The sequence below is a fragment of the Fistularia commersonii genome, chromosome 16, assembly GCF_037954325.1.
Source record: "Fistularia commersonii isolate RoL2024-O1a breed Wild chromosome 16, RoL_Fcom_v1.0, whole genome shotgun sequence".
Taxonomy (NCBI): domain Eukaryota; kingdom Metazoa; phylum Chordata; class Actinopteri; order Syngnathiformes; family Fistulariidae; genus Fistularia; species Fistularia commersonii.
In genome coordinates this window covers 15,422,009-15,435,493 of record NC_141299.1, presented here as the reverse complement: position 1 = coordinate 15,435,493, position 13,485 = coordinate 15,422,009, and the positions used below count along the sequence as shown (strand labels likewise).

The 13,485-nt window shown below is 44.3% G+C and overlaps 1 protein-coding gene across 1 annotated transcript in view; it reads right to left on the bottom strand.

Moving 5' to 3' along the window:
* nr5a2 (nuclear receptor subfamily 5, group A, member 2) overlaps positions 1–12,609 on the bottom strand; it is a 61,987-nt gene extending 49,378 nt beyond the window's left edge. Inside the window, exons 1-3 of the mRNA XM_086162122.1 lie at positions 11,963–12,609; positions 8,957–9,075; positions 5,729–5,870 (exon numbers count right to left, since the gene is read on the bottom strand). Coding sequence (XP_086018248.1) covers positions 5,729–5,870; positions 8,957–9,075; positions 11,963–12,044 — 343 coding nt within the window. The 5' untranslated portion in view covers positions 12,045–12,609. The remainder of the gene's footprint in view (positions 1–5,728; positions 5,871–8,956; positions 9,076–11,962) is intronic.
* Between the last annotated feature and the right edge of the window lie 876 nt (positions 12,610–13,485).

Here is a 13,485-nt window from a genome sequence, read left to right as displayed (position 1 = left end):
TGCGGAACCCATCACACGCTGGGCCTGATCACAGGGGGAGATGGGTGCGAGCCAGACACTTTGCCACCTTGGAGGGACGCCAACAGCTCAAATGAAACATATGTCATTTTACACAGTGATTTTACACACACACACACACACACACACACGCACACATGCATATACGCGTACGACTCTTTCCAAACATGTTTGAATTCAGACCCGGTGCCCTCTGCGTCCTGCTCTGGGATAATTATGACTGTTGAAAAATTGATCACACATGAAAAAAAGAAATCAGGGGCCCTTTCAAATGTATCCATTATACATTATTATAAGGCAACTTTAACTATTAATGCTGTCTCCACAACAGCATAATTAATGAGCTAAGAAACTAATAGCTGGACCCGCTGAGAAAAAAAAAAAAAACCTTGCTCGCCCCGGTATGGTATCCAGCGATGAAAACTAGGATCGGTGGTTTTCAACGCTTCCGTTCATTCGTACAAAAAGAGTTGTGTTTCGCTTCGGAGGAAACGCCACAGCTCGCTGATCCCTAACCCTTAACACAACACTCTTATTTTTCTTAAATCAGAACCAAATATAACAATTCAAGAGGCGAGTAACCTGTTTTAAGTGTCGCGCGCACACACACACAAACATTTGCACACACACAGATTCTTTGTCTCTAATTAAACAAGGTGATTTGCATGCATGGAAGCACTGACTAATATGGAAGGAGGAGGGGAAGATGGTATGACGACAGTGGAAGTGTGTTTGATCAGAGAGAAATGAGTTTGCGTGAGGCTCGGCGGTTTCGAATAATGCGGAAAATTAACTTTTTGCAATGTCCAAAGCGATTATGCAATAAAGCTGATCAAAGTTTGTATTGATAGCAACAGTTTTTGTGTGTGTGTGGAAAGATTTTCCGAGGCTGATGTTTTTTAAAGGTCTCTGTGTAAACAGAACATCTTAGATAGCGGGCACACGGTCGGGATGAAAATAGAATTCTCTTAAAATGCAACAACACCATTCGCAGTTTAAAATGGATTCAGTGAAAATGAGAAAGTTAAATTTCCATTTTTTTTTTTTTTTTTGTCTCCTCATGATTACAAGTGAAGGAAGTTCATTTTACCAGTTTAAACAAAGATCTTAGTCGGGGGATTTCCGGGGCGAAATCTTGGCTAAAGCGCGCAACCTAGCACGTAATATTAGATCCACAAATTAGACCGGTGTACTACCGCTGGAAACAAAATAAGCACAAACCACCATCCTAAAGACGCTTAAATTTCCCCGCGCACGTGTATACACACAGCCCATCTTCATATACACATCCCCTCACAGACACACACACACACTCAGGCGCACACACAGCTTATGTGCCCTCTGATTTATGGTTGTTTAATATACAGGAATATTAAGCACACGTAGGTGAGGATCCCTGTCAGCCGCCAGCATATTAATGGGTCCCACGGAGCCTTGCTGACACCCTGTTTGTCATGTCGGGGCCCCGGCCCCTTGCTCCGGATGCGCCCTATCCCATGCACACACATGAATACCTATGATACCTATGCATAAGTAATGGGACAGCTCCCCGGCTTCCGGCGCGGGTACCGGAGAGGCTGACGGAAGACGGATCGGAACGGGAGCGACGTGGATCGGCAGGAAATAAAAATTGAAGGGGAAAGAAATACAGAGGGATTCGAGCCCCTGTTTGGCGTCGCCGATTACAGTTTATATGGACGCGGATGTTTATATGGACGGTGATCCCTCGCTATAACGCGGTTTAGTTTTCACGGTGTCGCTACGTCACGGATTTGCATCGTGCGTTGTGTTCTGCGTTCTGATTGGCTAAAAAGTCACTCCGCTTCTTCTCTACCTGTGCGTCAATAACGTCGCGGTTTAATATGTACACGTACATAAAATTCTCTTGCAGTTTCGAGTGTCTCTAAAACCCATAATGTTGACAAAATGCTCTGGACCGACAAAAGCACCTGCAGCAGGGCCCAAAACCAGTGGAAGATGCTATCTATGGCAGATAAAGTTAAACTTCTGGACATGCTAAGGGAAGGTAAAGGCTACGCGGCTGTAGGTCGGAATTAATGAATCTTCCGTTCGTTCCATAAAGAAGGAAGAAAAAAACATAAGGACGACAGCAGCGATAAGTTTCGCGGCAGCAATAAGGTGGCGGTGGGCGGTGCTAATCTCCGCAATTTGAAGCCTTCTGTTCACATTGATGATTAAAATTATTATTTGACAGTTCAGTACAGAAGTTATTTGTTGAAAAACACGTTTCTAAAGTACAGTACTTTTATTTGTGAAACAAATGATTGAGCCTGTAAAATTGTTTGTTCTTTCTTTTCAATGTATAAAAGGGTATTTAATTGAGGTTTCTACTTTACGGATTTTGCCTATGACGGCGTCTTTTTGGAACGTAAACCCCGCGAAAAACAAGGGTAAACTGTAATGATAGATTATAGGTATTGTAAAGAGTGGTTATATTTTAGCTCATACGTTGCCTTACACAGGCTTCATATATATTTTAAAGATAAATAGCTGATAGTTTAACTCGTAATCAGGTAAATGAGACGGACATTTAAATCTTTTCTCAAACGGTCAAACACGGCCGCGTGTGAACTAAAGGTCGATAATCCTGGAAGGTCCAACGGCGACAATTACGACATTTCAGCAAATGGAAAATCGACTAAATGGAATGCGGTAAAGCAAATAACGCAAAACCTGATAAGTGCCGTCAAAACGTTCCAGAAATTAGGTCACTTTGACACTCAACGGTGCCATAAAACCGTGTCGCTCCAACAACACGATCTGACCTTGAATATCGTATATCAGGATTGGATGTAATGGCAATAATACGCAGTTTACGAATAAACAGAACGCTGTCGAATTCTATTATCAACGCTTTCCTCTTAAAAAAAAACAAAAAACATAGCAGTCAAGTTTATCTAAACTAAGCGTGTCCAGAGCGCGCCGGCGCCCCGTCTTTAACGTGATACACGAGCGGCGGAGTTATTAGGCAGATCAGTGAAGCATGTGATCTGGGGCAGCATTAGCCAGGATAAAAAAAATAAAAATAAAAACATGCCATTGGGAGCTATTCGGACGCAGCACGCTTCATCAGCTTTCGTGAATGACGTGTTAATAGTTCAAAAACCTTCGCGGGATGTGTCTTTTTTTTTTTTCCTCTCCTCTTCTTTTTCTCAATGAGTCAACACTGGCCGGGATGCTACGCTGCATACCAGAGCAATGATCTCTGCAGCACAGTAGTATTTGTGTTTGTGCGGTTAAAATGAGTGGTGTGTCTGTCACTCTCCATCAGCGCAGTGTGTAACGTATGTGTGTATCAGAGAGCGCGCACGTTTGACTCGTTTCCTCTCGTCGACGCCGCGCGACAGAAACAACCGACCGTCTCTGAAAGGAACTCTTAGGAAAAAAAAAAATCGCACACGTGAACACGCGGGAGAATAAGGACACACACGGTTAATAACTTTATGACACGTAACGCAGATTGTGAGATGAGATGTAATTGATTGCATTTACGACGGTATTAGTTTGTTGGGATCAAAGTATTTTCTCTGCCCTGGAGGTCAGTTCGCCGGGGGAAAAGAGATACTTTAAGTAGTGCTTTTGAAACTGAATCTGGAAATATGGAGTTGCAGGGACGCGCGGACGGCGCTGCGTCACATCTGTAACGTAAGGAAGCAAAAGAGTACGGCCTCAAATCATTTTTTTTTTTTCCAGCGCCCTAGATTTACATCTACCTTAAAATAATATGTGGCAGAATGAAAAAGTCCAGGAATCACAATGCAATTTAACCCTCTCTCTCTCTTTTTTTTTTTTTTTTTTTTTTTTCTATATTCGCCATTATTGTAAACAAGTTTTTTTTTTTTTTTTCTTCAGATCAAACGACAGCTTTTCCCTCTTGCCTGTGGCCATCTGAACACCTTTGGGTTTCTCATAAATATATGCATGTGTTTATCAGGAAGAGCGTGTGCGAGCATGAGTGTGTGTGTGTGTGTGTGTGTGTGTGTGGGTGGTAAAGGGTGTCAGCCTATCTGTATGGGAGGTCTTTACTGGTTGTGGCAGCCGTTGCCCGCTGGAGCTTGTGGCCCCTGACAGAGCGCTGGAGGGCCCGTCTTGCCCCCGAGCTGAAAGCTACCACCGGCAAAAACAAATCAAACGCTCGCCGCAGACCCGCTTGTGTCAGCTGGAAAATGACAGGCCGCGACGTTCTGCCCAGCGGCCATTCACAATTAACAGCAATTAATTACACCGCGCTCGGAAAGTAAAGGGATAAAACCTCTGGAAGGATTTTAACCGGGCCGGCTTTGTTTGCTTCCGCCCGCTAATGCCTTTATTTTCGCTTCTTCGCTCGGCCTGCGTACGAACATCTTAGGGGCCCGTGGATTAAAATGTTGGTTTAATTTCGCAAATGCGGTAAGGACCGTGTTTTGAAACCAGACTGGAACCAGATGAACGCTCTCTCGAAAATGGCCGCGGCGAACGTAACGGTAATTACGCTGCATCAACCCCTATTTCGCGCTCGCCGTGTGAGTTTGACCTTCGGATCGCTTCACCCCGCCCCTTCCCCCCCTTTCCCCGAAATTAGCAATTTCGGATTAAACCGAAAATTAGACGATTTTGTACATCGGATAAATAATTCTCGCCCCGCCGCGCCGTCACTACCGTATATATGTGTGTTTGAACAAGCTTCTGAGCCCCGTTCAAATTCAACAAAGGGGGCCTCGAACCCGCCGGCCAAAAGTATCATCATTACCATTCTAACGCTGCCGCCAGGTTTAATGTTTTTACTATTCTCCGTCTGGCAAGTAAAAGTACACAGCAGCTACCCATACACACGGAACCCCGACCTCATCTAAAATACTAATAAGCACTGTTAGATTTCAACACACTGGTCGAAATGAATGAGTTCACTTTGAAAGTTCCCTTCGGAGAACAAAAATTAGTCTTAATGGTCATCCTTTTTTTTAAACGTTTAAATAAATCTCCGACTTCGAGCATTTTTTTTTTTTTTTTTTACGAACCCGTTCGGAGAAGGAGGTCTTTTGGATATTTCAATTTGGAAAGAGAACATCGATCAGGGAAGGTATTTTTCACTCGTGAATTCATGGAAAATGACCGATTCCGCGAGAAGCCGGCGTCTTAAGTTTTTCAGTCAAAGTCCAGAAGCAGTCAACCTCCGGTTTGAGACGCCGCTCTATGGTGTATTTTTTCCCCCTTTGGAAGTTCCTGCAACGGTAATTGCAAACAGGCATCGTATCTCTTGAAAAAAAAATACATATGATGCACTCGGAGGAACGCAACGGTGCTGGCTGGATATACGGTTTCACCAGATGTGTTGGGACTCGAGGATCATTTTCTGTTGTCTGCTTTTTTTTTTTTTTTTTTTTTTTTTTTTTTTACACTGAAACGCAATATCCGTGTAATTACGATGACATTAAGGGTAATTAACGGGGAAGAATTCTGAGGAGGACGACGTCGAGAAATGCACCATCGCCATCTTTTTTTTTTTTTTTGCAAAGCATTTTAGCGCTAATAGTCCACTCAAACCTCCCAGTCTGGTCCAAGGCGCAAGTTTCCGATCCACCCGCCGACACACAGGGGTGAAAAACATTGATTAGCATGAGTGAAACATCAGAAAATGAGCAGTTCTGGGATAAATTGGGTGAAAATGCAACAAAAAAAAAAAAAAAAAAGGTGAAGCGTGCAGCCGTACCTTCTAGTTTCATGCCAACGGTGAGGCACTTTTGGAAGCGGCAGTACGGGCAGCGTTTTCTCTGGGTCTTGTCAATCTGGCAACTCTGGTTCTCTATACATGTGTAGCGCTTGTTGTTCTGGACGGTGCGCTTGAAGAAGCCCTGTGGAGAGAGCCAATTAAGACGTCAACCCGCTTGACCCTTGCAGTGCGATGGTAATTGACCCATTCACACACTCTGACAGATGGAGAGGGAGAAGCCCCCACACACACACACACACACACACACACACACACGCATGCATGCATGCACGCAACGCACGCAGACACGCACCCACACCACCGGCGCACAGTGAAGTTTTTGAAAGCGGCTGATGTTTTCACGAGAATACACACACGCAAGTTGCAACACATTACGCCCTTTATTAAACTCTAAAACATATTTCTTTCCCATATGTGTTTTTAGTCTCACAGAATATTTCAGACAGGATACGGAGTGTAATTCAGACCCTGGCAAAATAATATTCTTATACACGATGTCCTTTTTTCACATGAACCTTTACAGGGGGATAATCCTCGATTTAATTATTGAAGACTTCGAGCTTCGGGAGGGAGTGGGAGGGATCCCAAAAAATTCCAATAAAATTATATATATAATTCACAATTCCTAGATTACAGAGAATCAAAGAATTACTTATTGGCTGGGGAAGTGAAAATCAAGCCAAGAGAACGTGATATGAATGCATTCTAGGTCCAGCCTGCGGGAGGGGACCCTTAAAACCTCCTCTTTAAAAAGAAAAATGAAACGAAAAAGTTGCACCTATCAATATCTCACCGAACGTCAATTTACTTAATATGTGCCGATGATCCATCTGAAAAAAAAAAAATGAAAATTCACTGCACTTGGGATTTTTCACACTGAATTATTAATGACTTTTTGGTAAAAAGTGAAAAAATAGGCAACCATGATAGAGTGAAAACTATAACTTTTTCCCTTTAGTATAAAGTGTGTGCTGAAAATACCAAAACCAGATTACAACTTTCTCTCAAAGAATTCGCACCGTATCCTTTCTGCTAATTAAGACTACAGCGTTTAGTTGATAAGCTCTACTTTTCAAACTGAGGAAAAAAAAAAACGTGTCAGGTCTATTTTTCACAGATCCTGAAACAATCGGGCACCTTCAGATCGGCAACGAATCCCAAGCCATCGCTAATAATCTGGAATTTTGCAAACTGCAAAGAGTCACTGACACAAATCCACTTGTATTTGGATCCGGGAACATTTCCGACCTTGAAGTCCTGCACCCTGTGCGCGCACAAAAAGCAAGTGTAGGATTTTTCCTTTTTTTTTTATTATTTATTTGCTTTTTTTTTTTTTTTTTTTCCTCCACCGATTGTAAGCGCAGGCCGGTACGCCCTAAACAAGGGAGCGAGGAGGATACGATTAAACCTGCATTTCTGCCCCACCTGCATCTGCATCCCTGGCCAGCGTTAAGAACGTAATGCAACTTTGAGGTTTAAAAAAAAACACACACACTCTCCTCCTGCGTCTGTTACTTCAGCCGCTGCACATCATCTCACCCGAAGGTCTCCACGCACCACTCTTATATAGCTGCCTTCAATGTAAGTTTTATTTTTCTTATAAGGCAATTCAACAACCGCTTTATCCGAAAAAAAAAAAAAAAAAAAAAAATTCTGCTCTCAGTGACTATAGTTATAATCCAACTTGCATGATAGCTTAGCATTATTTACTCTATAGTATTAAATGTAAGTGATGGGATTATGAAGCAGTGATGGAAAGTATTCTGTATTCTGGCTGAAAAACCCTTAAATGCACATTTATGACAAGAAAAAAAAAAACAATATATCAGGCTGAAAGGGGACATTTTAGTTGGCTTGAAAAGCCCAACGTTTCTGGGTGGGTCCTCAAAGGTGGAGGGGTTTCGGTGGGAAATAGAATATCAAAAGCAGCATGTAATAGTCGTGACAACACACTGAGGATCACACTTTTAATACATAGGAAGCCTAGATTTTAGAGATAATCAATGATCGGCTGCGGAAAAATATCAATAATTATAAATGTGCAACAAGGATGGATATGAGAAGCCTCTTAATATACATCCTGCACTCCTGCACACACACACACACACACACACACACAGAGTCGATCTCCAACTGCAAAGTGTGATTTGGCTCGACAACGTCAGACGAGGCTGCAAAGCGGCGGAGATGCCACTGACGTCTCCCTTTAAACAAGTGCTCGGCGTCTCAAGGTCATAATACGGGATAAAAATCTATAACATCTGCTTTAAATAATGACCACATCGGCGAAAAATGCATGCCACCGCGTCGATACTTCGAAAACGCCGGGACGTTCGCCTCGGCGCGGTCCCGTGCCGACAGCTTTGACACGAAACAAAACACAAAAAAGGCGGATAGCGGCTTATTAGGCCGGCGTTGAGGAGTGCGGCGGAAACGAGCAGAAAAGGTACAAATAGGTCGATGACGGAGCTCAGATTAATTTGCTTCGCGCCGGGTCATTATTCGGCAGCGTGTTCGGAAGCGTCTCGCAGCCGGACAACGTTCCTGCGCTCTTAATGAACTTGTGATGAGAGTTTCAGACAGTAGCACGCCCGGCTCGTGCAAACAGAGGCGACGTTTTGCGTGTGTGTGTGTGTGTGTGTACTTTGCCCGCTCAGCTAAACCCCCTCCGAGGTGGCGGCGGCGGCGGCGGCGGCGGCGGCGGAGGCGGCGGCGGCGGTGGTGGTGGTGGTGGGAGCCCTCCTGTGTTTGCTGTTCTTTTCAGAACACGCCGATTCATTTCAGAGCGGCATGAGGAATAATTTGTCACCGGCAGGGGGAAAGACTTTGACCGATCAATTGTCACCATGTTTTTTTTTGTTTTTTTTTTGCCAGAAATACACACAGATGAGACCATAAAAGGTCATGCACTCATCTGAAGCATCTTTGCACAATATCAGTATGACCACTCACACAGCGTGTGTTTAACCCATTGGACCCCCCCTCCCCCAACACACACACACACACACACACACACACACACACACACACATTTGAATATTCTGAAATAATCTGTCATTATTTCAGTTTTCCTCACATGCAAACACATTCTCAAATGCAAGAAATTTGCTTAAATTGTAATATAGCGATAAAGCAGTTGCATAAATGCAGGGATTTAAGGCTCTTTAGGTAAATTGAAAGGGGTAAAAATAATGTGGGGTCACCAACCTTGCAGCTCTCGCAGGTCAGCAGTCCGTAGTGGTACCCCGAAACCTTGTCTCCGCACACGGGACACATCTCATCCAGGTCCTCGTCGTAGGAGTAGTCCATCATTTTTAACTGGGGGGCTGGACGGAGGCGACACACACACACACACACACACACATACACACACACACACACACACACACACACACACATAGAGAGAGAGTGTAAGAGAGAGAGAGAGAGAGAGAGAGAGAGAGAGGTCTAACACCCGTTCACCCAAAGAGCGGCGCGCAAAACGGCGGGGGTTTTAAAAAAAAAAAGTTGTGATCGGCTTCCGGTAGGTGTGTGTGTGTGTGTGGCGGGGGGGGGGTGTATATAGTCTGAAAAATATGTAATAATAATTAAAATCACGCAATCGTTTGCTTTTTTTCCTGCCCTACCCCCCTCCCGCAGTCGTCACTGTCAGGGCGAATATGCAGCGAAATTGATATGAAAATGAAATATATATTTTTTTACTTAAAAAAAAAAAAACAGAAAAAGGGACTTAGGAAAGTGAGGCTCATAAATATGCATGCATTCGTGTCGTGGACGTGGGGGGGGGGGGGGGGTTAAGAGTTAAGGATTGGAGGAGAAAAAAAAAACGTTCCCGCCCACAGAGAAATGAAGACGCGCACAGAAGCCCTTATCTCTGCAGGCGAGGAGGAAAAAAAAACATCCAAAACTAACATTACCCCCCCTCGCAATACAACAGGCCTCTTCATTTTTTCCCTTTTTCATTCATTTTTTCCCCTCACCTCTTTTCCCGAAAGCGGAAACACAACTCGGCGCCCAGTTCGGCCGCGATCCATTTCCGGTTTAAGTGATAAATAAAGTTTTTTTTAAAGGGATAAATAAAATTTTAAAATAAAACAAAGCAGGCCCGCGCAGGCCTTGATATCTCTCTAACACTCAACTTGTTTTTTTGTTTTTTTTTTGGAATCTTAAATATCCAGAATGCTTTAAAAAAAATAAATGAATAATATTAAGGTCGGACTGGTGGTGCGTTTATTGCGCAGCTCTTATCTGTGGTCTCAGTGTGTGTGTGTGTGTGTGTTTATGTGTCTGCGTGTGTGTCGGCGCTCAGCAAACATCCAGAGTGACGTTTACTGCAGTTGCAAAAGCGTTTTATGGATCCAATCATAAAAAAAAAAAAAAAAAAAAATCAGGATCAAACAGGAGAGCTCGCAGGGATTTGGCTGTAAAAGTGGAAATATTTTGTCAAACTGAGGCCTTCGAAGAGGAGGAGGAGGAGGAGGAGAAGGAGACCCTCCGCATCCACCTCATCACTCCGACCTCCGACCCGGGGAGCCCCACTTCCACGGCCGGGCTGGAGCAACAAGTCCCCCCCCCCCCTCCTCTCCCAGCCCTCTCCCCTTTCTTCTTTCTGTCCCTTATATATTTTTTTTCCTATCTTGCAAAGCAACCTTTCACTTTCTGGACTGCGTAAAAGTGTGCCATCGTGTGTGTGTGTGTGTGCATGTACGTGCGTGTGTGTGTGTGTCGGGTCTGGAGAGAGGGTGGAGGGGTAAAAAGAGGAAAGAGCGCAGTTGTGGATGTGGATGTTTTGAGCGCCGTCACAAAGTTATGTGAATTAAAAGGTTTCTCCGGCGGTGCCACGGGGGCGCAGGCGCGGTTCCGGGTTCCGGTTGCAGTTTTTTAAAAATTTTTCCCAATATTTATTTATTAATACATATTATCACGACATCATGCGCGTTTTTTAGAACATCCCCCTTGTTTTTTAATTTTTTTAAAGCAATTAATTATATTTCAATCTTTTATTCGGCGTTTCTCAGCCGCCCCACTGCCACAGACCAAGACTCATCCCACGAACGAAGGGCCCGCTCGACACACGCACACACACACACATATTTTTCTGATAAACAATTCGTCAGTGCAATTTATTGATTATTATTATTACTGTTGTTTGTGTTATGGCTGTTAAATCCGTGCGTAAAACTAAGTGTTACTCTGACGAGCCACTCCTCGCGCCGGCGCTCTTATCGGTTATATGACTGTGGAAGAACACGCGTGGAAACGGGGAGAGAGAGGGGGTGGTGGTGACTTTATCTTGACAGGTGAGTTCAGTTCCACGGAGCTGCCACCGCTTTATTTATACCTCGTATCAAAATGCGTACAAACTATTTACCCGTTCATTTATTTATTTATTTCAAAAAATCCAAAGTTGTATCTACATCTCGATAAAAAAAAAATCCATAAATTTAAACTATATTAGCTCCCAGGCACACAAGTGTCTTTTTTTCTTCTGCAAAAATCAGCCTGATAATTCTTTCTTAAAATCGCTCGATTTAATTGCCTTTTTTTGTGGCGACATCGAATATAACAACGAACAATTTTTGTTACATATATATATATGTATATATATATACATATATATATATATACATATGTATCTTTTATTCTTCTTTTTAAACTGACGGCCGCAATTCACATCGCAATAAAAAATAAAATCAAACATCTTAATTTGAGTTTACCGGGGGGGAGAAAAACTATTTCAAATGAGTTGATTTGAGAGCGAAATTAAAAACCTGTTGAATTGAGACGGTTTATGTGTGTTTATATATATGTGCGTGTTCTCTAAATTGACGAGTTCTTTTAATTTACTTGTCGATGGAGAGAAACGAAGAAAGAAAGAAAGAAAGAAAGAATCTCACGGAGCCCAATCGTTTTTCGCACTAGATGTTCCCCCTCTGGAATGATTGACAGCCGGCTGCCTTACCCGTCGAATAACGCGGGGTTAAAGTGACCCAAAGTCAGGCGTTGGAATAACCATATATCATTTAAAAAGTCATTTAAAAAAAAATCTTATTCACATGAATGCAGTTCGAGATTTTTTTTTTTTTTTTAAATCATGCTTGACCCACTTCTACTGACATCCGGCGTGGAGCAGCCCACGGCGAATAAAAGTCCAACTTAAAACACAAATAATACAGATGGACTCGGTGCGAGCGGAGGGGAGGGATGTCTTACCTTGCATGTTTCTGGGCATGTGGCCCTGATCCCCATACGATCGAGAAAGTCCCAGGGATTCAGCCTCGACTTTGGGCAGCATGTCAGCGCCGCCGGCCTGAGCTGGAGACCCCGCGCCGCCCGGCGGGACGCAGAGAGAGGACGCAGAGAGGGGAAGGAGAGAGACAGAGGGGGCAAAGGCGAATCCACGCGAAAACACACACACGCACACACCTCTGAGTGCCTCCCTCCTCCTCCTCCTCCTCTTCCTCCTCCTCCTCCTCCTCCAAGTCTACTTTCCTCTAGCTGTGTGTGTGTGACGGGTGCCGGGCATAGCCGCCGCCGCCGCCGCCGCCGCCGCCGCCGCAGTCGCCGCCGTCTTCCCCTCCGCCGCTGCCGCGTCGAGTCTGACGCGCAGTTGCGCACAGAGTTTGGCCCAAAAATCCGTCTCTTTAACTCAAACGACCCCCCTAAAAAATTTAAAAAAAAAAAACAAAAAAAAAAACTCGCTCCGGATCAGAAAAAGATGATAAACTTCCTTTCTCTCTTTCTGTTTTTTTTTTTTTTTTTTTTTTTTTTTAATCTTTTTGTTGACTGTCAGTGCAACTTTCAGCCTCGATCACACGCGTACGCGCCGGCGGGGCCGCCCTCTCCTGCGCGTCAAGTCAGAGTCGGCGCGTCGGTCGGACCCGTCTGGAGATGTGGGGGAAACGTCTACTCCTCCTCCTCCTCCGCCTCCCTCCCTCCTTCCCTCCCTTCTCATCCCTCCCTCCTTCCCTCCCTCCTCCTCCTCCTCCTCCTCGCGGCTTTGTTTACTCCCCCTTCTCTCCAATCCTGGGTGCATGCGGTCGTCTGACATCACCTTCCCCGGGTCCAATCAGGCGAAAGCACCGGGGAACGTTGCCTGAGCCCCCCCACACACACACCCGTCCGTCCACCCCGGCCGGTAAACCGGGGGACTGAACCCCCCGCGTCCGGCGGGAAGATGCGCAAAGTGCAGCGGAAGCGCGCAAGGTATATATAAATGTATGTGCATGTGTGGGACATCTATGCATGGATTTATATTTATATGCATTTATATAAATATATGCATATTTTGAATGCATATATATATATATATAAATACATGCATACATTTATATATATGCAAGTTGATCAGTAATGCATGTGCGGGCATTTCTGTGGGACACGTTAAATGAAGACTCTGAAGACCCACGCACACACACACACACACACACACACACACACACACACACACACACACACTGGTGAAAACCACGCTATCCTTCCTCCAGACAGCCACCGTGCACTCTCCGATCCGCGCATTTTAGTTCATTTTTTTAATCATTATTATTATTTCTCATTCATTATTATTTTTGTTATTGGGGTGGGGGGGCAGAGGAAGACGACCTCAAAGAACACCTGTAGAACACACACACGTACACACACGTACACACACACACACGTGCACGTACAGAAACGTCATAACAGAGTAATAAATCGCACACCCTTTTCCTAACATCCCATCTGTATAACTGAGTCCA